Raw genomic sequence first — 27,710 nt, forward strand, 5'->3', positions numbered from 1 at the left:
GACTTGTTTCTAAGTACTTTTTCCTTATTTTTAGCCACAGAATATGCTTCTATATTTGTTCCATGCAATTTTTAAAATGTGTTGTGCATGCATTTGTACCCACTTTGAAGCACTTCAGTTATGCTGTCAGGAAAGAAAGATTCATCCTGTTCATTCAGTCAAACGTGAACGATTTTCGTTATATTGTTCGATTTAATAATTATACTTATAGAACCTCCTTTGGGTACTGGAGAGTTCTGAATAAATACAAAGAGAAGATTACGCAACTGGCGTACTCACTAGATTTGGTCTGAATAATAAATGATGCTTCATTGAGGCAAAGAAAACTTATCTGACTTGAGTCCTAAAACTCAGCACTTTATTATTTCTCTCTCAAAAAGAGCCTACTGTTCCATGCTTATTTTCTTGATGGCAATTTCTGGACAAGATAATATATTAGGGAATATTCTCACTTGCAATGTCTCTTGGCAGAAGCATATTACAAATATTGCTTCCTCTCCATCAAAAAAAAACTGGGTTTTCTCTTTGCCTTCAGTGTTACCTTTCTTCTAAACAGCCCTGTCAGATTTGTACCTTAGATGTTTGTACTTTCAGATTTGTACAGTTACTTTTGTGACTAACATATGAAATGTGTAAAGTCACAAAGAAAAAACCATTTTGATGCTTCTAGACTATTTGAAAAAAGAACAGTCAGGTTAATTAATGACTTTCCTCTTACAAAGTCTCTCCATGCTCTGTCTCACATGTTTCCTCTGCATGCTTTTTATGCTTAAATAGAGTATATCCTCATGAATTCATTGAATTATTCAAAAAAAAAAAAATATATATATATATATCTATATATATAACAGATAATTCATATAAAAATCAAATTAATGCGTAAGCCAGTAGCATGGCAAAAATTTATTCGCGCGCACACACACACACACACACACACACACACTGAAATTTAAAGTCTGAATTGGGTCCAGAACTTGTAAATAGCTTATATTATTTGAAAAGACTGCTGAAACCCTGCAGGAAAACTTTGTTTGGGTCTTGCAAAATTTAGTAGTGTTATAGTACCTTAAATTTTATATTTCCATTTGCTTCCCTAAGAATCCTGGGTAATATCATGGGGAATTCACATAACCATAATTTATGTTATGGGTGAATATGTAATCCAGTATTTTTATGTTTGAGGGGTGGGGAGACACTTCACTAATAATGCAGAAGACTGCATTTCCCAACACAGGTATTGTAAATTTTAATGTGTCCAAATATATTTGGACACTTGAAACATCCATTGGAGGATTAAAAAATATATATTTCAGTTTGTTGCACACACGATAACAACAATCACTGATTTTTATTTTTGTAGCCATAATAATCATTCTCAGCTCAACATACATGAGCTGTACTTTAAACAAGCACGGTGTTATTTATTATGTATTATTTAAAATTGTTTCTAAAGAGAGAATCTGTATTTTGGGATATTTGCTGTTAATACTTGTAATCCATGCAATAAAGAGTAGCACTTCTCATCTAGCTGCCACCCATTCCATTAACTTTGCAACAATGTTCATTTAGTTGTTGTTATTTGGTTTTTAGGAGCATTAGCAACTAAGGCCATATTGCTCCGGGGGTATGCTGTGGTTACGGGTTGAACCTCGGTCTAATCAAGAAGCATGTGCTACGCACTGCTGCTCCTGCCCACCTGGCTACGGAGGTGCCCTGTTCATTTAGTCTTGCTAATTACAGTTGTGTATGCTAATCATAGAATCCTTGAATGAACCACTGACTAGTTGACTTTACTTTAGAGTAATCGAGCAAGAGCCTGGTGTGGGTGGGTAGAACTTTAAATATATATATTTGATTACAGTTGCAAGATTATGCCTTGGTTGGGTAAAATTAAATCTGTTTTATGTGTATGTATATTAAGTTACTATTTATGGAAGAGATTAACTATGAAACTGCCACAGGAGCTTTTCTCTTGTTTTCAATACTATTTTGGCAAGTGCTTAACACCACATTTCCATCAAACATCAACATTTGAGTTGAACTGTTCTTATGTTTTGAAAATGGGTGTGGTTTTTTTCTTTTCCCTTTTTTTTTTTTTTTTTTTTTTTTATTATTTTTTATTATTATCCTTAATCCTTTTGGTAAGTAATTACTTATTTATGCACCCAAAGAGAAAAATCAGTAAGGCTATAATTGCTCTATCAAGGTGAAATTTCACAAGAGTAATCATACGTAATTTCCAGATGTACTCAGACTCTGGGCATTTTTCTGTCTATGACTTTCATATGTTCTGAAGTGACATCTGATTACTGGCTTACGTGGTATGAAGAGTTTAAACTTAATGAAGTTTGCTGAAAGTGATAATGGAAAATAGAGATTTTTTTTTTTTTTGCACTTGAATTACAAGTGCAAAATTACAAGAATGACAGATAATCCAAAAATATGGCTACTCTCTCTAAAAAGATATGTACAATTATATACAATAAACAAAATATGCTTATTTTTATGAATGGACTCTATAATGACAGAAAATGAATCTTAGCAATCTTGTCATCACATTCGAGGAATTTACTGAATTTCTTCACAGTACAATTGTCATCTTTCTTAATTGACTAAATTAACCCATTAACCATATATTCACAGATGTCTGTTACGATAAACAACTACAATAATTCTGCACAGTGTTAATAAGAATGATTAAATATTTCTAATTGAATATTAAATAATACTAACATGTTCTGAACTTCTGCATGTAATTCAAGCCCGTTTAAAATGAAAGATATATTTTGATCACTTCAACTTCGAATTAACAAGGTTTTCTTATACTTCCCTGGGTACTGTTCCTCTGAATTGGCATCATTAATTTCATTGTTCTCTTATAAACCACTCCAAAGATGTGCCTCACTGAGCTAGATTGCATTCATTGTCCAAGGCCAACTTCACAAACTATTTCTTGTTTTTTTTTCCCTTCCACTTCTTTCTCTGGAACAGTCTTCTTTTATAGCTTGAAGATAATTTTTTCCAAAAATTTAAGTCATTCAGCCTTCTCAGTCTTTGATGCATGCATGGTACTAGATATTGTGGGTTGTAAAAACTTTTGTTTCTGTTTTTCATTTAAATAAAAAAGTTCCTACATTTGCTACATGCTCATAGAATATGCTCCTACGTTTGAACACAATGTACAGTCACACAGCACATCACAGAAATAGCAGTTAAAACACATGAAAATACAGTGTGATCTCAAAGTATATGAACTCTGAGAAAGGAAGGAATAGAAAGGGGATGAATAACATTGATATTTCATTTGGTGAGTAAGAATTCCATACTCAACTTATGTTATACCTTATAGCAAAGGTTCTTAACTTTGATACCATGACCCTGTAAAATGCTAAATGAATTTGGGCAACCTGCACCCCTTCCTTCATGGGTAAAACTGATGATTACATTGATGTTACAATTGGACAATAAATAAATATTTCAATAACTTTGGTAGCTAATATTTTATTGGAAATAAACAAAGAATATCAAATTTGAAATCTTGTAGTAAGAAATATAAATATGGTTAACTAATGAACAGACGCTTCATTAATCTTAAATTTTTTTACCGTGATGACATCTGCCACACTATGGTAAAAATAGAAACAAAACATAATAGCATCGGAACAAGAAAAGGAACTTGTGTCTTGTGATTTGGTTAATGAAACAAGTGTAATAACGTATCTGAGATTTAGCCCTCGTTTTTATTATGAACAAAGATGATTTTTTTATACATTACACATTCAACCGTATCCAGTGTTGACCCCCCTACCTCTAAGATGCATGCGACCCCTTGGAGGGTCATGCCTCACATTTTGACAAATGCTGCCTTATGAATAAGGACAGTAATATGTTTTATCAGAAGGCCTGCTCTTTATGCTGGCGGACTTGTCCTCACTGCACTTCTAAGATTTATGTACATTCAGTTTACATAAATGAAGTTTGAATACACATGTATGTAGTTTATTGGAGTTCATGAAGTTTTACTTCAGTGGGGTAGTTTTCTATAAGGGAAACCCCACTCATATGTGAATTCTTACTTACGTGCCAGAAACATAACCTTTTCTTTGAGACCCTACTGTATATTACACATACTTGATCCAAATTTGAAATACTGTTGTGGAATGAAGATTCATCGTCTGCAACGAATCTTTTTCATTATTATTCAAATTGTGATGTATTTTAAAGTTGTTGCATTTCCTCAATTAACAATAGAGGGTTTCATGTGCATTTTAGTGTGGATTATTCAAAATATTCAAAATACATCTACATTGCAATTTGAAGTCTGAATCTCATTCTGCAACTTGGGAATAGTTCATCTAATTTGTAGAGACTGCTGAAATGAACTGTAGGAAACATTATAATTAAAAGGATGAAACTATCACAAAAATTTTATGGCATTCCATATGCAGTATTATTGTACATTGTGTTATATATAAATTTAAAATTTTTATTCACATAATTGTAACTTGTGTTACAGGTGCATGTGTAATGCATTTTTGTTTAGACTGCTAGTGCTAATAAAAAAAACCTGTGGTATCCAATGCAGGTCACATTCATCTTCGAGTATTGACTGTACGTGCTCGATTTGTGAGAGAATTGACTGTTAGTGTACTTCAGGTAAAAATGATATTTCATTGGAGGATTTAAAAAGAAAAATAACTTTTTAAAAAATTTACAACCAAGTACAACAGCACCGAGGCTTGTTTTTCGGCCATATTAGTTATGCAATTAAATATGTATGAGTTGTGTACATACGTGATTCAAGCCAAAAGTTTCTGAACTGGTTCAGTAAAATTAATTTAGATTTATGTAAGTTACACATTGGTGTTTCCCTCTCAAAGTAATTCCCTCCAGCGTTTATACATCAATTACAGCACTTCTTCCACAAAGCATCTCTAGTGATGCTCAAACATCTTTCATGATGCTCTCCAGCACTTTCTGCATTTCAACTTGAATCTGCAGTGTCTTTGAATCTTCGTCCTTTTAATTGTATATTCATTTTCACGTGCATGAAGAAGAAGAATAAGCAGAGTGTGGGACTCGCCATTTTGTTCTTGGATAAAGCAACAAAGCCACATGGAATGGTGCATTGTCATGATGCAGAAGTGAATTCTGGGTGTGACTTTTGTCTAGGGAATATTCTCCTGACACACCCTCAAATGCATTAGGAAGTAGTGATATACAGTTTCGCTTGGTTGTTGTTGTTATTTGGTTTTTAGGAGCATTAGCAAAACCAAGGCCATATTGTTCCGGGAAAAATGGTGGTCATTCACTAACCTTTCCGCATCCTCCGTATTTGGTGGTCATGGGCTCGAAGTGGGTGATCATGGAGCAGCAGTGCGAAGCATGTGCTTCGCACTGCTGCTCCTGCCCACCTGCTTGGTTGTAAGAACTGATGAACAATTCTCTCATTGTCGAAGAAAATAAACATCATGCTCCTACTGTTTGATCTGACCTGCTGTGGCTTTTTTTTTTTTTTTTTTTAACCTGGATTTTTTGACTTTTCCACTGGGAAGACTCAAATCATGAACCCAGCTTTCATCCCCTGTTATGACCTTAGAAAGGAAGTTTCCATTCTTTCAGGTCCCTCTGTTTCTGTTCATCACTCAGCAAATAGGGTACAAATTCTCTAGTAATCTACAACCTGTTTAAATTTTCAGTAAAAATATTCAGCGTGCACTGTACAGTGGACCTAGAATGTCAGAAATATTGTTTATCATGCACCGTTGGTTGGTTGGTGGGCGAGGTAAAAACAACCACAAATCTCTCAGTAACCTTATCATCTAGCACGCACGCGCACACAAAAAAAATCTCATTTCTCAGTGTAAGTTTATACAAACTTCTTGTCTACAAAACACACACACATTATTCTTCTACTAAATGATAGGCTTTGTGTATAACAATCATTACAAAATTCAGTTAATATAGGTATTACGAAGTCAATTTTTATCCCATGAGGGATACATTATGCCATTTTGTTTGGTTATTACAGAACTTAGCAGTCTTATTTAAATAATGTTTGATTCCTTCCTAAAAAAAACTTACTATTCAGAGTGCCCTTGCACTGTTGGCAACTTAAGTGATGAAAGAGTTGCAATTCTGTTCTGCTGCAAAGCATATAAAAAAATTGCAACCACTCGTAAATGAGCAATTTTCCAAGCCAAGGTGTTTTTAAGTATTTTACCAAATTCCATGTGATCAAGAGACTAATAGAAATGCTTCTCTTGCAATCAAAAGTTTTCAGTATATCAATACTGAAAAATTTTGGATAAAGCAACAAAGCCACATGGAATGGTGCATTGTCATGATGCAGAAGTGAATTCTGGGTGTGCAGAATTACTTAATCTAAAAAGGAACATTTTGATGATTGCAGATCTGAATGCTAGTAGAATATTTTGATGACTGAGACAATTAGTCTGAAGAACATACCTTTCAGTACTGTCATTTTAGGCCGAACTGGATGAAGGCTGTAAGAGAGCATATAAAGCCAGCTTGATGGCTTTATATGCTCTCTTACAGCATCCAGGAAATCACATGAATAGCATCCAAAAATATCTACAAATTGAGATATTTTTGGATGCTATTCATGTGATTTCCTGGATGCTTATTCATATTGTTATTTCTTGGGCCAATATTACAACAATTGTAATAATCAGTAGCTTTAGAGAGAATATTGAAAAATGTGGTCTAATAAATAAATATCTTATGGATGAGGTGTGACTTTGAAGGAGCATATGGATTTTCTTGGAGAATTTTGGGAGTTTCTTCAGGTGGATGAGTTTGGTTTCATGTTTACTTTAATATTAATACTGGGATTCTGCTTACTAGTTTACATTAATACTAAATTGTTCATTTAGACCTAAATGGAAATTAGTCTCATCAGACTTGGGCAGAGAAGAACACTAAAGTGGAATGCATTCAATTAACAGATAACACAGTATCCGGCAGTAGATACGAATTGGTCTGCCATCAAGTCACAAAGGAGGTTAGGCAATCAAAGGGAGATTACGAATCTCTCTTAAGTTGAAAAGAATGAAAAAATAAACAGACTTCTTTACTAATGTAAACACTAGAAGGAGGTGGATGAATCACATTGGTTCACTAGATATGAATTGTTTAGCTGTTGTTGAACCAGCTCAAGTTGCTGACAAACTAGATTCACACGTGAGGTTTGTTTAAAGGTGAGAATATTAGATGCGTGTCAGATTCTAACAAAGATGAATGATTTTGTGATAACTGAGAGGAAAGCGGAATAGAAACTAAGCTAAATGTAAAACAGGCAGCAGGGGTTGATAGGATCTTTCCAATTATATTAAGGGAGGCAGTAGAAGAGGTCAGAAAACCTTAGTCATAATTATGAGAGCATCCTTGGATTCGTGGAAAGCCCTTATGGACTATCTAAATGGGAATTCATTTAAACTGTAGTCACAGCATGGATTTGTTATGGGGAAGTGTTGTCTGGCCAATCTGATTGGATACTATGACAGATTATGTGGACATGTGTTTATGTAAGGGGCGGCTCCTAGAATGTGAGTTCAACTCCGCCTCGTATCTCTGTGAAGAACAGTATCACTACAAATGGGCCAGATATGTGTGTGACGTAAGTTTGTGTGTATTGTGTGTGTGTGTGTGTGTGTGTGCTCTGTTGTTATGTTCTGGCCACTTGGCTACCCAGAAGCATCAATCACCTGTACAGATGATTCTGGGTACTTGTCCACACTACGGGAAGGTGGACCAGTTCCAGTAGATGGGACACCTATGGTCTCAGAGTATGAGACCATAGGTGTCCCATCTACTGGGAAAAAAAAAAAAAAAAAAATCCTTCTCTGGGCCCACTCCAGAGTCAAAAAAAAAAAAAAGAAAGAAAGAAACCCGAAAGGAAGAGAATGAAAAGAATAAAAATAATTAACCAAGATAACAAAAAGAAATACTAAAAAAAAATAAATAAATAAAATAAAATTAATAAAATAAATAAATAAATAATAAAATAAAATAAAATAAAAATAAATCAATAAAAAAATAATAAATAATAATAATAAAAAAATTAAAAAAATATATATATACTAAGTGTGTATATATATATATATATATATATACCAAAAAGTGAAAAGGGAAAAACCAAGGGGGGGTGGGGAAGAGAGAGATAAAGAAAAGAGTAGAGCTTCCAGTTGTGCAACCAGTAAGAACGGCAGCATAAAAACACTTCGGTGCCTCCAGCCAGATGGATTTGATCAACCTCGTATCACTGGAATCATACTTTTCCTTAGTTCAAACACTTCTTTAGCAAATACCTGGAACATCTGAAACTTACTACAGTCTCTTAAAAATATAGCTTCTTCTCCTGGAGCTATACTCTCAAGAATTTCACGTATCGCTGTCCTGGCATTGTCATATATTCGACAATCATATAGTATGTGCCGCCAGCCTTCCCTGGCCCCGCAAAAACAAACGTCCATGTTACTTAGTCCTAATGCATATAATTTCTCATTCGTTGACCCGACAGATTAGCAAAGTAACTGGATACAAAAATAATTTTGACATCACATACACGAATTTCAAAAAAGCTTTTGACCCTTTTGCATAAAAAACACCGCTGTCCAAATTGGTGCAGATTCCCCCCCATTAAGGGCAAGTTACTGCTATGGATAAAGGGATTACGAGGGGGAGAAGATATAAAGTGGTTATCAATGGACACTGCTCTTTGTGGACTAAGTTCTTAGTGGAGTGTTCAGTGCAAGGCTTGTTTTCAATATTCATTAACAATATCGATGAAGGCATATGTGACCAAATATCTAAGTTTGCAGATTCTCCGAAGGTTGGCAGGGTGGTTAACAACTGTAAACTGGCTGTGCTACTGAAACAGTATCTTCATAAATTAGGCTGATGGGCTGAGAAGTGCCATTTGAAGTTTAATGTTGAGAAGAGGAATATAGTAGTAATCTCAGATGAACACACCATGTGGTACTACCACACTGAAGTTAGTGGAAACAAAAAGATGGGGGGGGGGAGGTAATTGTACAGTCAGATGTAGAGTTCTCTTATCTAGAGACACCTTCATGGAGATCTGATTAAGGTGTTTCAGGCTCTGAATGGGACGAGGAAGCTCAGTGCTGACAGAAGCCTTCTTTTTGCATATACAGTAAACCCCCGCTATTCGCGGGCGTTACGTTCCTGAGAAATGCCGCGAATACTGAGCTATGGCTCCCGTAATAATAAAGGGGTTCCGTTCCAAAGTATAAAATATATAAGAAAAACTAGTATAAAATTTTGTCTATGTATGTATTATATGTACCTTCATAATATGACTATGTACATAGTGAAATGCAAGCATATGGCGAATGATGAGTGAACTTAACGGAATTTTATTTTCAGTTTGGTCTTCTATCGACATTAGATTTGGTCTTCTATTAGATTTAAAGCCTTTTCCATTTTTTTCTAATTTAACATCACGAGTTACAGAACAAATTTTTGAAGCAATTAGCGTTTTCACGGACACTAAGGCAGATTTTTTCTTCCGATTTCTTGATTGATCGTACCGTTGACTCATTGATTTTATGTTTTACCACCGAGGAGACACTTTCACAATTAGAAATTTTGTCTAATAACTCAATTTTATTCGCTAATGTCATCACCTTACTGTCATCCCCTTCTTTGATCTTTTCACATTAAAAAATATGTGACATATTTTTGTACGGGTTAGAAAGAATTTGTCCACAATAAAGTCACTTTGTTCTGTTAACACACTCAAAAAAGTCTGTTTTACACTGTAAAATGGTAGATTTATCACTTTTGTAAGCATATAAATTAAAAGCAAACGACGACACCTTCCATGACAAGCGCATAACACATACTGAATGAGGATTAGCGAAAAATGTCCACACTCGCGATTTTGTCCCCCCCCCCCCCAACTGAGCACTATTTGGACCAGCAAAGATAATTTTAGCCACCCTCGTGTTTTTTTATGGCGGAAAATGTTCACAGCGCTTTAAAATTCACATTTTTTTTAGGTTTCATTTTATATTAAATCAGCGATCGCGAAACCGCGAATAGTGGAGGTTTACTGTACTACACACGAAGAGGCACAAGTTAAAACTAAGGATGGAAAGGTGCAAGATAGATGTGCAGAAATTTGCTTTCAGCCACAGGTTGTTGATTGTTGGGACAAACATTCATTGGATTTATAGAAATGAGTAGGTAGTTTAAATAAATTCATGGTTGGAGTGGATGGACAGGTGATATATATGGGAAGGTTTTTTTCTACTAATATTAATTTATGTATTTACATTTCAATTATATTCTTTCTTTTCTCATGGATTCTCTTAAAAATGAAAGAAAATCTAACCAAAATATTATTCTTTTCCTTATTATATTTAGACAAGGCTTAAGTTATTATTAATAGATCGATACTATTGAACACAATATAGCTTTAACATTTTCTCAGAACTTGTTGTCACAAACCCCAAACATTCAGTTCTCTTGAACGTTGTGTTATTGAGATTCTTCTATTCTACTGTATGTCTATTATTGTACTGTATGTACATATACACTGTTGGCTTTGCAACAGCAACAACCATTTTGTAAGAATGAACTGGACTGTGATGATTGTGAAAGCTCATAGGTAGAAATGGCCAATATAAAATTGTAGTTGCACATGTAGTGACCAGTTTTTTGAGAGTCTGTGAGGAACAGAGTATAGTGTTTTGTGTCTAAAGGCCCCAGGGGTTTCCCCCATCTCCATGTTGTGTATTCTGTTTGTGTAGCACAGAACTCTGTGAAGGCCAGAGGTTTTCAAAAAGTGTAAGTTTGTAGTTGTGTCATGTTATGTTCTTCCTCTGAACTTTTAGCCGTTGGGCCACTGGTGGGACCACTCATTGCCACACTTTGCCCCTGAGGAGGAAGGTCAGGCAATAGAGAGATCGCATATTTTCTCTGGCAGGCCCTGACACCTAATTTCCAAAGATTTCAGTGGCAAGGGCCTTTAAAAAAAAAAGTTTAAGCATTGGAAATTAAGTTAAAGCCAAAATAGAGTTTAAATTTAAGTGTAGAGTTAAGTTTAGATGCTAGTTCAGTGAAGTTTAGGTAAGGGGCATATGCAGTAGGTTTGGTAAGTTGGAGTAGTGGAAGAGACTGAAGGCTGGGTGGGATAGATAGAAATATTGGGTCGATAGGGAAAGTGACAACAGAATGTCAGTGTGGATGGGCCCTGCCAGATGAAAGGGGGGAAGAGCCAGAAGCAATCTCTCCCCCTGACTGGAGAGGAGATTTAAAAGGAACCGAGTTTGAGTGCCCGGTTCAGATCACCATATGGCGTGTCAGCAGCGGAGTTGCAATATCTCTCCATTAGTGATTGTCAGGTCCATGCAAGTGTTGAATCCAGTAGGAAGGTTAAACTGCCCTTCCTGCTCTGAGAGTGGTATATGTTAGCTGGCAGTGGGGAACCCACCAGGCGATGGGGGGAGTACTTTCCCACTCGCCCAGTGGGGCTGTTGGAGAGACACATTTACTTCATTGATAATCCACATTCTCACTCTGCTTGCATTCTCTTTTTATAGTTTTCACTTTTTTCTTATTTTATAATAATTTTTCTCTCTCTTAGGTTTTATATATATATTTCTCCCCCCCCCCCCCCCAATTTATTCATCTTTTCTCACACACCTGGGGGTAGGGGGGAGATGGTGTGTTATGTAAATTTAAATACGGATACATAATAATTAAGCTAAATTAGTAAGAAGATGAAATATTAAATCTAGGGTTAGTGTGTACTTAACTGTAACATTTATGGTTTGTGTTCTTTCTTGCACACACTTGCACTCTCATTCATCCTTCTGGCGGTGCCACCATAGCCAGGTGGGAAGGAGCAACAGTGCGTAGCACAAGCTTCTTGATTAGACCGGGGTTCAAGCCCGTCACCACCAAATACGGAGGATGCAGAAAGGTCAGGGAATGACCACCGCATATCCCGGAGCAATATGGCCTTAGTTGCTAATGCTCCTAAAAAAAAAAAAAAAAAAAAAAAAAACCATCCTTCTGGCTTTCATTTCATTTGTTCGACTCTTGCTTTCCGCACTGCATTCTCTAGGCAAGCCGCAAGTTTTTTTGCTGGCCAGTGGAGAATGCAGTAATAGTGTTTGTGTTGTTAGTATATGTAAAGTAATGTAAGTTATTATTAACTTTGTATTCTTTCGACCAATTACATTTGTTCTTTCACCATAACACTCATTCACTCCTCTTTCCCTCATGCTGGGCACTCTTTGTTTCACCAAAACTAACATTTATTCCCTTTTACCATAATTCCTAGTTCACTCTTTCACTCAGTGACCACCCATTCATTCTGTCTTTCATTCTCATTCATTCATTCTTCTTTCATTCTACATTGAATCCCCTTGCTACTAGCTTGCTGATATTTTCAGCTAATCTGCTTCCCTGGCTACTTGTACATCTTGTGCTCCCCTACATAGTTAATTATTTTGTGTTAAGCCCCAGGTTCCTACACTTGCCACAGTAGTGTAGGAACCTGGGGCCACTGGATTGACCCAGGGATACCCAGGTCAGTCCAGTTTTTGTCATGGTGCAGAATACTGTTATCCTGACAGTTTTTAAGTCATTGTCTGGGCTTGGAGACATGGAAAATTTTAACTGTTGATTATTGTTTAATTGCTGCGGGGCTGAATTGCCCTTCTTTGGATAATTATGTGCATTCCAAATACTTTCTGTGTGAAGATTGTAAAGGCTTTATAATTTTCGTCTTCTTTGATGAACAGATGTGCTTCTCCCGTGGGAAGGGAGTGTCTGTGTGGAACAGTGGGTTGGCATTGAAATCTTTCCAAATTCAAATGTGGAATGATTGTAGTGGCTATGTGTGCAAGTACCAGTATCTCAGGAACTGCCAATATGGTTGAAGTGTATTATGTGTGAGAAATTGGTTGAATTTCTATTTAGTACATTGTTAAAAGCAAAATGTTATGTAAACTGATAAAGATTGCCTCGTTGCAATAATTCATCAAGAAGTAGAGTTAATCATTAATTATTCTCCATCGCAGTTGTTGTTTTTTTAAGTACATCCATTGATGTTCTGACATTTCACATTGGCTATGACATTGACTATTCATATTTAACAAATTGAGTTGCTATTTATATCTTGACCACAAGTACTATATTTTGACCACTGGTCCTTGAGATTGTCACAGAGATTCTCTTAGATAGACAAGCTGTACTTGCTACCTGGGAGTCTAAAACGCTAATGGAACTGATATTCGGGTGACACTCAAGTCAACAGGACCCAATTTCAGCGAAGTCCAGACGGTCTGTGACATCCAAATCCTCTGCTTGCACCTTCACGATGGTAGGACTGTTAGTAATTCTAGGTATAACCTCCATGCACAAGCACACGGTGGGTGACCACCCAGGTGTGACCCAACATAAGCAGGGGCCGAGATATGGCGCCCAGACCACATGGAGGAATGCCACCCCGCTGTGTTACCAGGCAGTACAAGGTGGTAGATGACTCTCATCAACTGGTGCAAAACCACCACTTTGCTTATTGGAGATTTGAAGTGGTGGAACCCATGTTTATTCTCCAGAGCTAAGTTCCAGTTAACCCTTCCCCACCTATTCCATCATGCAGTATTACTGATGACTTTTGAGGTTATGATGAACATCGTGACACAATCTAATCTTCCTTACATTTTGAGGGTACAGCTCTAAAACTGTGTTCGCAGACCGACCGCTAGTTAGAACACCAGACCAAACCCATTGGTAACTCTTTAGGAGGCTTCCCGATCAACTAGTATATATAATATTGCTACCTCTACTCTGCCAGATAGTGACTGGAGGGAGTCCGAGTAGTGTGTATGCAGGGGCCATTGTCAAGGCTATGTTATGTCAAGGATCTGGGTATAATCTTACCATGTGTATGCCATATCCAAAAATTTCATTACTTCATACAGCATGTCCCACCCACTTTTATTTACTATTAAATACACTATGAATTATTAAATTAATAGAGTAAGCTTATTTGCGAATAGATCTAAACCTCCCAAACACTTCCTAGTTCATTTCACAAATATACGTGGTCTCAATTGTTATCTCAACGATGTCCATTTCCACTTCCAGTCTGCCAAATCCCATGTACTTTTTTCCACAAAATCTCAGTTATCGGTTGATTCAACTACTGCTCTTCTCAGATGCCCAAATTATTCGTTGTATGATTCCTTTCGCCTCAAAGGTGGTACTTGTGCACATGTCCGTTCCGATATTCCCTGTCAGAGACTTGGTAATTTGGAATCTCCTCTTTTTGATCTTCTCTGGCTTAATCTCTCTCTCTCTACCTCATTGTGTCAGATTCATCTGTTGTCTCTACCGTTCTTCCAACTCCACTAATCACTTCGAACTCTTTAACTTCCTCTCTTTGCAACTCAACTTTCTCTAGTCCAACTTTCCTAACAGTGGGGTAATTTTCCTTGGTGATTTTAATGTTCACAACTCCAGCTGTCTTCCGTTTTGTAGTCACACCGACCCAGCTGGCCATGATGCTGAGGCTTTTGCAATCACTAATGACCTTGCACAGATTGTTCATTTACTTACAAGAATACTGGACAATCCTAACCATACAAGCTAACACGCTTGATATTTTTCTCACAAACAACCCTTCTAAGTACATGGTCATAGTGAGAGGTCCTTTAGGCACTTCAGATCACAACTTGGTGATTGTCTCTTCTCCGATGGAGCCTTTATCTCATTGCTATTCCCAACCTCGTGTTGTTTGGCATTACAAGAATGCAAAATGGAATGACCTGCGAGATTTCTCTCCTTCTCTTTTTTATGGTCGGACTACCGTTTCAAAACTTCAGATGTCAACGTTTGCTCAGATCGTGTCAGTGAAATTTATTCTTGTAGGAATGAATCCTCTATTACACACTCCACTCTAAAATTTCGTCCTTTATCTAAATCTTGGTTTTCCAGTAAATGTGTTAAGGCTGTTCAAGAGAAGAACGTTGCATATCGTAATTGGCTTGTTTCTAATTCCTCATTTTCATTTTCTGCCTACACCAAAACTCACAACAATTGTTAAGCAGTAATTAATCAGTCCAAACTAGAGTTTGAACAGGCTAAGAGTAGAAAACTTGCTTCTTGCTGTAATGGTAGCCGAGCATTCTGGTCTCTTGCCAAAGCTATTGGCCACAACTTTTTCCCATCTCTGCTCCCACCTCTGTCCAAATCAGATGGTTCTGTTGTCACTTCACCCACTGATAAAGCTGACCTGCTAGCATCCCGTTTTCCTTCCAACTCATGTATTAATGATCTTGGTAAAACACCTCCCACCATTCCTAACATGGTCCATTCAATGCCTCCTGTGGTCTTCCGTCAAAAGGATATCAGAAGGATTTTGAAGAATCTCGATGCTAAGAAAGCTCCAGGTCCCGATGGTATTTCTCCACCTGTTCTCAAAACCTGTGCTCCTGAACTTACTTGTTCTTTGCCGCCTTTTTTCACTTTCTTATTCCAAAGGTGTTTTTCCTTCTGCTTGGAAATTTGCTCATATCCAGCCAGTTCCTAAAAAGGGTGACAAATTCCTCCTACTCTTTCTAAAGCGATGGAGAAATAAATTAGCTGCCAACTCTTAAACTACCTAGAAATTTTCCGTCTGATTAAAGATCACCAGCATGGATTCCATCAGTGTTGATCCACTGGTGATATTCTGGCTAATGTTACCCATTTATGGACAAGTTCAATGGAAAAGTTCGGTGAAACACAAGCAGTTGCTCTTGACATCTCAAAGACTTGATTGTGTTTGGCATAAAGGTCTTCTGAACAAGCTTCCATCTTATGGTTTGCAAACTGTTTTTTGTAATTGGTTATCCAGTTGTCTCTCTGATTGCTCACTGATGGTGATGGTAGATAGCTCTCTGTCTTCTAACTTTTCTACTAATGCCGGTGTGTCCCACAAGGTTCAGTTCTTTCCCCCACTCTTTTCCTTTTGTATACTAATGACCTTCTTCCATTGACTGGAAATCCTATCCGGGATAGATGGTAAAAAACAAATCCCGAATAATCGATTTCCCAGTTCATCCAAAAATACAGAAGTCCCCGACAAACGTAAGAGATACGTTCCAGGGCTTCTTACTTCCTCGAGTTTTACGTAACTCGTGAATCGCTAATAACATATATCTTATTCACAAATCTGAATTCAGCGCGATACTTGTTAATGTTAGACCATTTTCATACATTCTTATTAGTTTAATTTTCTGATCCAAATCGATCGCGTTTCTTTTTCTTGGTAGATTTACTAGTAACGCTGTCACTTATTCTCTTAGTCGGCACCATGATAACAGTCAAAATTAAATTTTCTGAAAAGAAGTTCACAGGGTTAAGGCAAAAACTCACTATCATAACCCCGCGTGAACTCACATTTTACTAATGCACATTTCTAGATGTCAAAAAAAAAAAAAAAACAATTTTCACTTTCCGTTGTAATAGGCATTTCTGTTAGAGCAATCTATTAGAAACTAGATCTTATTGCATTTGCGATAATACCAATAACTGGAATTCTATGGGTTTTTACGTTATTATGGTGAAATGTGTTTCCCCTTCACTGAAATCTTCAGTCATATAAAAAAAAAATATAAACAATTGTAAGAACCTTCTCTTTCCTTTTTTTTTTTTTTTTCGCTTATTACTCTGATCTTACTTGTGCAATCTGTGCACGCAGTTATAGTCGTTATTGATTGCTTATTATTATTTTTTTGTTGTTTTAAATTTTACAACTTAAAAAAAAATTTAGTAAAAACCAATTTAAGTAAATCCATAGTTGCGTAAGTCTGGGACTTACTCTATCGAAAAATGTTCGCCCTCCTACGTAAAAAATATGGCGATAGATAACTTACCACGTACTACTTGTGTGCCAAATACGATACTTCCTTTTATTTTTTGTGATGTCAATTTTAAATTGAATAGCTTCCCTTTATTTTTTACAGTGTCGCGTTGGTCAACGAACATTATAATTGTTCATTAGAGATTTAATTAACGAATGCACCGTTTTCAAACTTTTGAAAAATTTCAAGTCTTTGTTTAACTGAAAGCGCAACTCTTTTGCATGTACCCATTTTCATGATTTCTTTAAAATATATATTTACTATAAAAAAAATTTCGACATCCCTGACAAAAGAAAATATAAATAACAAAACAAAATTTGTCTTTTTGCAGTGCAATGGAACAGAACAATTGAAGCGGCGCACTAAATCATACTAAACATTTGGGTTTTTTTTTTTTTTTTTGTGAGTGGAGGGTGTGTTGCAAGATAATAATCTCCCAATAAAGACGTAAAACACCACATATTTACGACTTTAAAAATATCTGTTTATACCTATTCTAGTTATTACTTGAAGTTTATGATTTCTGGGTTTTTTTTTTTTTTTTTTTTTTATTTAATTTGGAGTCTTGAAGTGTCCTGGTTAATCCACTCTCGGTAAATCAATAGTCTTGCTGTATTTATTGTTATAGTTACCTATAATATTAGTCATGTTAGCAAATAGTAAGTAATCGTGATTTATAAATTTAAAAAGATGGCAAAGGGCAATGAGTTTTGTAAGAAAAATGATCAGAATGATGATATCCAGCTCAGGACCCTGAGCTGGATATCATCATTAGCCCATACTCACCAGATGTGAGCCCAGTTGCTCATTTCTGTTGGTCCAATTTGGAGTGGGGTTAAGATGGAGATCTCTAATGCCAGGGAAGGCTTGTTGTGTGTCAACTGCTAACAGTGTTTTGTTTCTTCCCCCCCCCCCCCCCCAATAACTATGTATCAGTGCTCATAGCCTAATATGCCCGCACAATAACAACAAACAATAAGCCCCACGGTGGGTCCCCCCCCCACCCCCACTTCTAATAAAGGACAATGTGGCATTTGCTGAACCATTTTTATGACTACACTAGCCAACAAAATGAAATATTTTTGAAATATTTTTTTCATTAAAGATGTAGACACTTTCTTTTATAAACTAGTTATGCACATATTTCAAAAACATTGTCTCTCTTTTTTTATCCCCCCCCAGTCTTTGAAGCACCTGTGCTTCAAAGACTGTTAAAGCACAATTCCCAGGTGAGGCCACAATTTCAAGAGAAAGGCAGCTAGTTCTTGTTGCATGACAGTGCCACTGCCTATTCCACGCTAATTGTGAAGACATTTCTGATGAAACATGGCATCGTACAGATCAACCATCCACTCTACTCTCCTTATCTAGCACCAGTGGGATTCTTCCTCTTTCCCTAGGTGAAATTTGCCTTTGAAGAAAGAGAGTTTGCGATGTTGAAGACATAATGAAAAACGTAACCATCGAACTGAACATCATCTCTTTGGATGCCTTTGTTGACTCTTTTCAGAAACTTAGAACAGTGTAACAAGTGCATTCAATCAGATTGGTATTACTTTGAATAAAAATAAACCCATTTTTTAACTCCTTTACATTTTCTTTTTATTACACCAGTTGAGAAACTTTATTGCCACACCGCGTGCGCGTGTGTTGAGTAAGAGGACCAGAATACTACCTTATGCTTACGTATATTTCATGTCAAAAACAGAGGCCCTACTTCTTGCTGTCTTTCATGTGATTTCATAGTTGACCCTGGAAAAAGACATTGAAATCATAAGTTTTGCAGCTTTAAGTACTTCTTTTTATTTTTCCTGTGTGTTTTCTGTAATTCCAATTCCCATTTGGTACCTCATTTCCGATTATAGTCATTGGGTTCCTGTTCCTTCCTGCCAAAATACAGTGTCCATTAACCCTATTACTATATTTTAATATTCCTCTTCAAACTGTTATAAATACAATTTATATATATGTTTGTATGTATTGTGTGATCATTAAACAATAAACACATAGGGAATATGTCCTGAAAGAGTTAACTCTATTTTATTATTCATTTATTTGTTTTTATTTTATTTTATTATTATAATTTTTTTATTTTTTAGCCATTGCAGCGAAAGCTTCAGACTTACCTGCACCGTATGGTTATATTAGTATGCCGAATCTCATTATGATTCATGTTTTAGAAACACCTTGGCACAAATAGTTACAACAAAAGTTATAATTTGGATTCCATTCTTTTATTGTGATAACTTCATTTGTCATTCACAATTTGCATAGAACCTCTGGTAACCTATTGCTCAGATAGAAGCAGTTAGTTACCCCCTCCTTTCGTTTCTTATTTTCAAATATAGAGAACACTTTAGATAATCATGTGCTTTCTGAAAAGATGCTACACTAATAGCTGTCATCGAATTTCAACAATGTGCCATATTTATGTTTACGGTCTTTGATTAGTATAATGAAAACATGCTATTTCAAAAGGTGCTGAAGTCCATGATTACTCATGTTTGGAGGGTGGGTGGGTGGCTAATCTTCATTTATTCACCATAAATAAGTTGCATTCCACTTTTGAAACAATTAAGTTTATATTTCATAGAAGTCACTATTTTTTCACTTCCTAATGCACATAACACATTTTATGATGTTTCAGTTTTTTTTTTTTTTTTGTTGTTTTGTTTTTTTTTTTATGTATTTTTAGCTCAAGTCTTGATAAATCAACGGGTAGAAGTAGATTGCTGGAAGATTTCCGTAACAATCGTTATCCTAGCTTGCAGCTTAGAGATCTTGCTAATCACATAGTTGAATTTTCTCAAGATCAGCATGGTTCAAGGTAATGGCTATTGCATTTTGTGTGGTCTTTCTCTTTCTGTCTCTCTAAAAATATAACTACACCTTTTATCTATTAGGAAATAATGTCTGATATTTTATTCTGAAAATTATTCAAATTTATATTGGAAAACTGAATAGTGCTTTTTTCCAAAATTTTAAGAATTTTATGTTCTAATTTGATGAATTTTATCAAAAATTTGTTTTATATTTATGTTTAAATTTCTCCCCTGGTAGAAAATGGTGTGATATTTTAAACAAATGAAACAGTAGAAATTTTAAATTGGCATATAATAAATTGTTCACAAATTCATATATCTAAAATTTCAAATTATGCTACTTTATTCTAATCCTCAGTTTGTGATCTGTAAATGTTATGACACTGTTAGCCAATTCCTTGTTGTGAATTTGCTTCACTTATATACAAGGTTGCTGACAGGCTCTTCCTGGTTTTTAGAGTGACATAACTGTGATCACATAAAAAAATAGACAAATCATTCTAAAATTAGTTGGAAAACTGTTTAATGGATTTAATATGCAGTTACATTTCAGTAAAAATGAGGTTGTCCACAAAAAAGTTAAAATTAAGAAATAATAATAAACCTTACTCTGTGATCTGGTTCACTTTTTTTTTTTTTTTTTTTTTAACTTTGCATGCAAGCTTCTCTTACTAATTTATCTGTTAACAAAGCTGTTCACTAATTTCACAGACCAGCAAATCCAAGAACATTTTCTCTGCATGCAGAGTGCAGTTTTAAGCCAGTAGAGATACTTTATGATTCATATTATAAACGTAACTTTCAACTGAAAGCGGAATAAGTTGGTGCATGGGCATGGAATGTGCACTGACACTCCTTGGGAATCACATTCACCCTCATTAAGAGTGAGATGCATGACTCCCAAAAATAAATGTATTTTGTTCTATTTCACATCAGAAAACATACATGTACCCCCCCCCCCCCTTTAATTAAGGAAAAGATTATCAGAGAACATCAGTTGCTAGAATGAGTACAGAGAATGGCAGCAAGATTGGTGAGAGGAACAAAAGGGTTCTCTTACCAAGAAAGGATTAAATTCTGCAAATTGCAGCGTCTGGGCAATAGGCACCTGCGAGGTCATCTGATTGAGATGTATAAGGCATTGAATGAATGGGTTGAGCAGGCTCAATGATGGGATTCTTTCTCTTGCTCAGATTATAAACCTGAAGGGGCATAAATTCAAATTGAGGAAAGACAGTTGCAGAATAGATGTGTGGAGATTTGCCTTTAGCCAGCGGGTAGCTGATTGCTGTAACAAACTTCCATCGTTGTGGAAGTTGATAGCCTAAATAAACTGAAGGAAGAACTGGAAAAACTTTTAGAGCAAATGGATGTGTGAAACTTTTTTTTTTTTGCTGATTCTGTATAAGCTTTCTTTCTTGCATCATATGCCTCTGCTGATGCTAACATTTACATGTATATATTGAATAACTGGCTTTTATTTCTATGCTGAAAATTCTGCTGCTTTCTTCTTCCAGTGTGACAGTATGCTTCCTCGTCGTCATGTGGACATTAAAAAATAATTAAAACACTACCTCAGCAATGGATAGAGCAAATTACCAAAGATGAAATAGTGGTCCTGCCATCTTCCCAGACTGTGCACTGTGACTTTCGGGGTGGGTGGGGAGCTGTGTAAAAGACATAATAGCAATTGTCTGTAAAAGAAAGAAACTGCCAGATCAATGTGCAATTCGTGAGCTTAGGACTTATATAGGACTTATAAGGGTCCATTAAGAAATTTGTAGAGGTTCTCTATCCATCTGTGTACTCCTTTTTTTGAAATTTCCCTATACATTGGTGTTTTGGACAACTGTTTACTGCATATTTTTGGAATGTATAAGGAAGATTTGGATCCATTTCAGTATTTTCTCCAGCTCTTGGTGTAGATATGCTTTTGCTGTGCCCTTTGAGCCTGATTATGTTCATAAGCCTTCATGACAACGTTTGACTGTTTGGGGGGGGGGCTGTCATGCTAATCTTTTACTTTGATTTTGCTTTCTTTAAACTTACCACAAATCTCCAGAGTTTTTACATCTCCCAGTTTTTACTTTATACACTGTATCTGTAAGATATAGCTTCTCTGAAAATGGTTTTAAAAAAATAGTTACCATGTAATATAAAATGCCATTAATTTTTTTTTTTCTTTTCTTAAATCCCAATGGAATGATGCATTTATCTTTATACCTCCTTAGACATGTCAGTTTAAAAATAACTTGTTACTTCTCATTTAGCCTGTATATAATTCAGGTACATCTCATCTGTTTTGTTCATATTATATTTGTGTGAGTACAACTTCTATCCTTTACATGATTTGAAAATTTTAATTAATACTTTATGAAGCTGGTATATCAGTTATATCAGTATGGTTATCCATCTGGTTATTACAAGGGTCAGCAACCATATGCTATATGGGCTAAATGTGAGACCCAAGATGATTTCACTTAAATATCCCAACAAACTATTGTCAAAAGCATAAAAGCAATGAGACATACATGTGTGTGCCAGACAGGTAATTTTTAATTTAATTTTAAAGTGAAGCTTCTTAAATGTATATGAAAACTTTTATTTCTTGGTGTGTTTACTTGTTTTTGCAAAATAATAGTAGGTATTTTATTTTCACTTCAGTTAATCTTTAATTTTAAAATTTGTAAACTGCAAAACCTAAGATTAAGAGTTCAGTATTATATTAATCATTACAGCTTGGTAATACTATTGCAAACATACTGAGAGTTCAATACAGCCTCTTTTATTTGCCACAAAGAGAATCCATTTAAAACTTATTACCCACCTAATGTTGGGGTTATGAATTAAGTGGTATTACTTAATTCATAACCCAAACCTTCTTAGCCTGCTTGTCAGCCTGCCTTCTTATTATGTGGCATTTGATTTGAATATTTCAGATTGATTTTATTTGTGAAATAACTTTGTATTTACAGTTACAGGAGTTAAGAATATTAAAGAGGCTGTGTTAGTTTAAAGCAGGGAAAACAATATAGATTTTTATTTTTAAATTATTATAATCTTCCAGATTCTAAATATAACCTCTAAATATCACCAGTAGGATTTCCAGTAGATCAAAACAAACAAGCTCTCCATCTTATATGCACTGCAAAGCTAAAGTTACAATACAGTTATAGAAGCAATTGTATGGAAGTGATATGGAAGTCTAGTGATATAGAAGGTGGAGTGAAACAATTCAAAAATTAGGAGCATGAAGTTACTACTAACTTCTTAATATTTGATCATTGGCAGCACCTGTAATCTGGAGGGGGGGGGGGGATTGATGTCATCCTCTAGAACTGAAAGAAGTAAAAAATGGATATAGAAAACTACCTTCCTAATGAGCTATAAAGCTCCAAACATTTGGATGCATATCATAAGAAACATGACAACCCTCGTTCTAAATTTTATTGCCATTTACGTCCAAATAAAATACATAAAAATTCATAACCTTAACTCATTATCAATTCACTCGCCATTTATAATACACAGATGTTTGGGAAATTCACCAAGAATTAAAGATTTAGATGGTCTACCTTGCATATTTTATTAATATTTTCTAATGGAATATTCGTTGAAAATGTCTACTCCAGTTATTGGAGACGTTCAGTTGTTTGTCCTTTCACAAACCTGGGAAAGGCCATTCTAATCCACATCGGCACCTCCGTAGCCAGTTGGGCAGGAGCAGCAGTGCGTAGCACACGCTTCTTGGTTAGACCGGGGTTCGAGCCAGTGACCACCAAATATGGAGGATGCGGAAAGGTCAGGGAATGACCACCGCATATCACCGGAGCAATATAGTCTTAGTTGCTAATGCTCCTAAAACCTAAATAACAAACAATCGAATCCTCATAATTACGAATCAGTTTCTTTTACAAGTTGCATATGGAAAACTTCTGGGGAAAAAAAAAAGATACATAATGAGCCTGCATGGTATCTTTAATCTAAAGATCTGGTGAATAACCCACCAATTTGGCTTTTCCAAAAATATGTCCTCCTTGGAGAACTGATGAATAAAGTTGAATTAAAGATGCAAAATGCATTTTTAAGAAACTACATCTGGTTATGGTTTGCATTGATAGTGAGAAAGCCTATAATGTAGCTTGGCTTTCAGAATTCTTAACAATCTGTATTCCTTAAGATTGTGATAACCTTCTCAGATTGGGAGCTCCTCAGATGGTTAGCTTAAAATCTAAATAAATAAAATTTCCTTATCAGTGAAGCAGAAAGGATACGGACTGTCTGAACAAAAAACCATTGCAGTTAATTTTTGCAAAAGGTGTAAAATGCATACTGAAATTCAGTTGTCCAGTTATCTTATTCTGTTTTCCAGTAGCATTTGAATCATGGGCCTGATTCCTGACAATAAACTTTCCTCAGCATATAAAATATATGCATACCCTGATGTTAGAAGAAAACGAATTTACATAGAGCACTTTCTGCCAAGTTAAGGGGTGCTAACTGTGTAACCATACTTCGTCTGTATTGAACTTTAATACAGAAGAAAAAAGAAAAGTTTTCTCTTTCTTTTTTCCCACTTCTTAGAAGATGCTACTGCTCAATTATGTAGAATTCAGAGGTGACTATCTCATGTCCATATCTCCTTAATTTACGGTGGATAAGACATTACAGAATAAACCCTCTTAAAATGGGTATTTAAGTAAAATAAAGCAAAAATTACTAATTCAGTCTGTTAGAAAAGTACAGCAGAATTCATTTGAAAAAAAAAATTGTTCTTTTTAAAATAATTTTGCAATTATAATTATAATTTCAGTAAAATGAAATTCTAGTGAAACAGTACATGTCCTCTCCCCTCAAGAGGGATACGAATTCATTCAAGAACTTTGTGAATTTTAGTTTCCCAAATACCAAAAGAAAAATGTGAAATATAAGGGAATTAAAGTACCATTAATTTTTTTTAATCAGTTAACCATTAAGAAGGTTGTACAAGTGTAATAATACCTTTAAACATATTAGATAAGCAAATAGTATATGTGGTTAAACAATAACTGAGGGGACATAAATTCAAATTGAAGAAAGACAGTTGTTGAATAGATATGCAGAAATTTGCCTTTAGTTAGCAGGTGACTGATTGCTGGAACAAACTTCCACCTACCATTGTAAGTTGACAGCTTCAATAAATTCAAGGCAGAACTAGACAAACATTTCGAGTGAATGAATGGCTGAAATGGCAACTTTTTTTTTTTTTTTTTTTTTTTGTATGCTGTATAAGCTTGCTTTCTTGCATCATTCATTGTACAGACATTCTCTCTGATATGCCAGACAAGCTGTACTTGCTACCTGGGAGTCTGAAATGCTGATGGAAGTGATATTCGAGTGACATTCAAATCAAATGGACCCAAATCGGCAAAGTCCGGACAGTCTGTGACAGCCAAATCCTCTGCTTGCGCCTTCATGATGGTGGGACTGTTAGTAATCCTGGGTATAACCTCAATGCACAAGCACACTGTGGGTGACCACCCAGGTGTGAACCAATGTAAGCAGGGGTTGAGATGTGGCACCCACACCACATGGCGGAATGCCGCCCCTCTGTGTTACCAGGCAATACTATGTGTAGATGACTCTCGTCAACCAGTTCAATACAACCACTTTGCTTATTGGAGGCTTAAAGTGGTGGAATCCATGTTTAGTCTCCAGACCTAAGTTCTGGTCAACCCTTCCCCATCTCTTCCATCATGCAGTATTACTGATGGCTTTTGAGGTTACGATGAACATCGTGGCGAGATCCAATCTTCCTTACATTTTGAGGGTACAGCTCTAAAGTGGTGTTCGCAGGCCAGCCATTAGTAAGAACACTGGACTGAACCTATTGGTAACTCTTTAGGAGGCTTCCGGATCAACTAGTGTATAATCTTGCTACCTCTACTCTGCCAGATAGTGACTGGAGGGAGTCCGAGTAGTGTGTATGCGTGGGCATTGTCGAGGCCACGTTATGTCAAGGATCTGGGTATATTCTTACCATGTGTACGCTACATCTAAAAATTTCATAACTTCATACAGCATGCCCCCACCAACCTTTTCTTACTATTGAATGCATCACGACTTGTCAAACTAATGGAGTAAGCTTATCTGCGAAAAGATATAAATCTCCCAAACCCTTCCTAGTTCATTTCACAAATATACGTGGTCTTAATTCTGATCTCAATGATGTCCATTTCCACTTGCAGTCTGCCAAACCAAAATGTACTTTTTCTGACAGAAACTCAGTTAACGGTTAATTCAACTACTGCTCATCTCAATTGCCCAAATTATCCCCATGTGATTCCTTTCGCCTCAAAAGTGGTACTTGTGCATATGTCAATTCTGATATTCCCTGCCAAAGAATTGGTAATTTGGAATCTCTTCTCTTCAATCTCCTCTGGCTTAAAATCTCTCTCTCTCTCTCTCTCTCTCTCTCTCTCTCTCTCTCTCTCTCTCTCAATGTCAAATTTATCTGTTGCCTGTACCGTTCTCCCAACTCCACTAATCACTTGGAGCTCTTTGACTTACTCTATTTGCAACTTGACCGCAAATAGACTTTGCTAAGAGTGGGGTAATTTTCTTTGGTGATTTTTAATGTTCACAACTCCAGGTGGCTTCCATTTTCTAGTCACACTGAGGTTTTTGCAATTACTAATGACCTAGCACAGATTGTTCTTTACCTACAAGAATACCAGACAATCCTAACCATACAGCCAACACGCTTTTGCTCACAAACAACGCTTTTAGGTACACAGCCGAAGTGAGTGAACCTTTAGGCACCTCAGTTCACAACTTGGTGATTGTCTCTTGTCCAATGAAGCCTTTATTGCATGGCTATACCCAACCTCATATTGTTTGGCATTACAAGAATGCAAAATGGGATGACCTGCAAGATTTCTTTTCTTTTCCTTGGCCGGATTACTGTTTCAAAACTTCTGATGTCAACATTTACTCAGATCGTGTCAGTGAAATTATTCTTGTAGGAATGGAATCCTCTATTCCACACTCCACTTTAAAATCTCGTCCTTTATCTAAACCTTGGTTTTTCAATAAATGTGCTAATGCTGTTCAAGAGAAGAACGTTGCATATTTCAATTATTTCATTTCCTATTCTTCAGTTTCATTTTCTACCTACACTTTACAAGTGTAGGTAGAAAACGAAACTGAAGCTCACAACAATTGTAAAGCAGTTATTAATCAGTGCAAACTAGATTTTGAACGGGCTAAGAGTAGAAAACTTGCTTCTTGCCCTAATGGTAGCCGAGCATTCTGGTCTCTTTCCAAAGCTGTTGTCCACAAATTTTGCCCATCTCTGCTTCCACCCCTGTCAAAACTGGATGATTCTGTTGTCACTTCAGCCAAGGATAAAGCTGACCTGCTAGCATCCCATTTTTCTTCCAACTCCTGTATTAATGAACTTGGTAAAACACCTCCCACCATTCGCAACACGCTCCATTCAATGCCTCCTGTGGTCTTCCTTCAAAAGGATTTTGACGAATCTTGATACCAAGAAAGCTCGTGGTCCTGATGGTATTTCTCCACTTGTTCTCAAAACCTGTGCTCCTGAACTTCTGTTCTTTGCCGCCTTTTTTCACTCTCTTATTCCAAAGGTGTTTTCATTTTCTGCTTGGAAATTTGCTCATATCTATCCAGTTCCTAAAAAGGGTGACAAATCCCTCCCATCCAATTATCGTCCCATTGCAATTACTTCTACTCTTTCTAAAGTAATGGAGAAATCAATTAACCACCTGCTCTTAAACTACCTAGAAACCTTCCGTCTGATCAAAGATCGCCAGTTTGGATTCTGTCAGTGTTGATCCACTTGTGATATTTTGGCTTATGTTACCCATTTATGGACTAATTCAATGGAAAGGTTCGGTGAAACACAAGTAGTTTCTCTTGACATCTCAAAGGCTTAATGACCTTCTTCCATTGACTGGAAATCCTATCCATAGTT

General features: G+C 36.1%; 1 protein-coding gene across 1 annotated transcript in view; it reads left to right on the top strand.

Annotated features, from left to right (window-relative positions):
• The window catches only part of pum (pumilio), a 415,697-nt gene that overhangs the window by 331,742 nt on the left and 56,245 nt on the right, over positions 1–27,710 (top strand). The window contains exon 14 of the mRNA XM_090386283.1: positions 19,606–19,737. Coding sequence (XP_090242409.1) covers positions 19,606–19,737 — 132 coding nt within the window. The remainder of the gene's footprint in view (positions 1–19,605; positions 19,738–27,710) is intronic.

Source organism: Mastigoproctus giganteus, chromosome 12 (assembly GCF_048544385.1).
Source record: "Mastigoproctus giganteus isolate SK-2022 chromosome 12, ASM4854438v1, whole genome shotgun sequence".
Taxonomy (NCBI): domain Eukaryota; kingdom Metazoa; phylum Arthropoda; class Arachnida; order Uropygi; family Thelyphonidae; genus Mastigoproctus; species Mastigoproctus giganteus.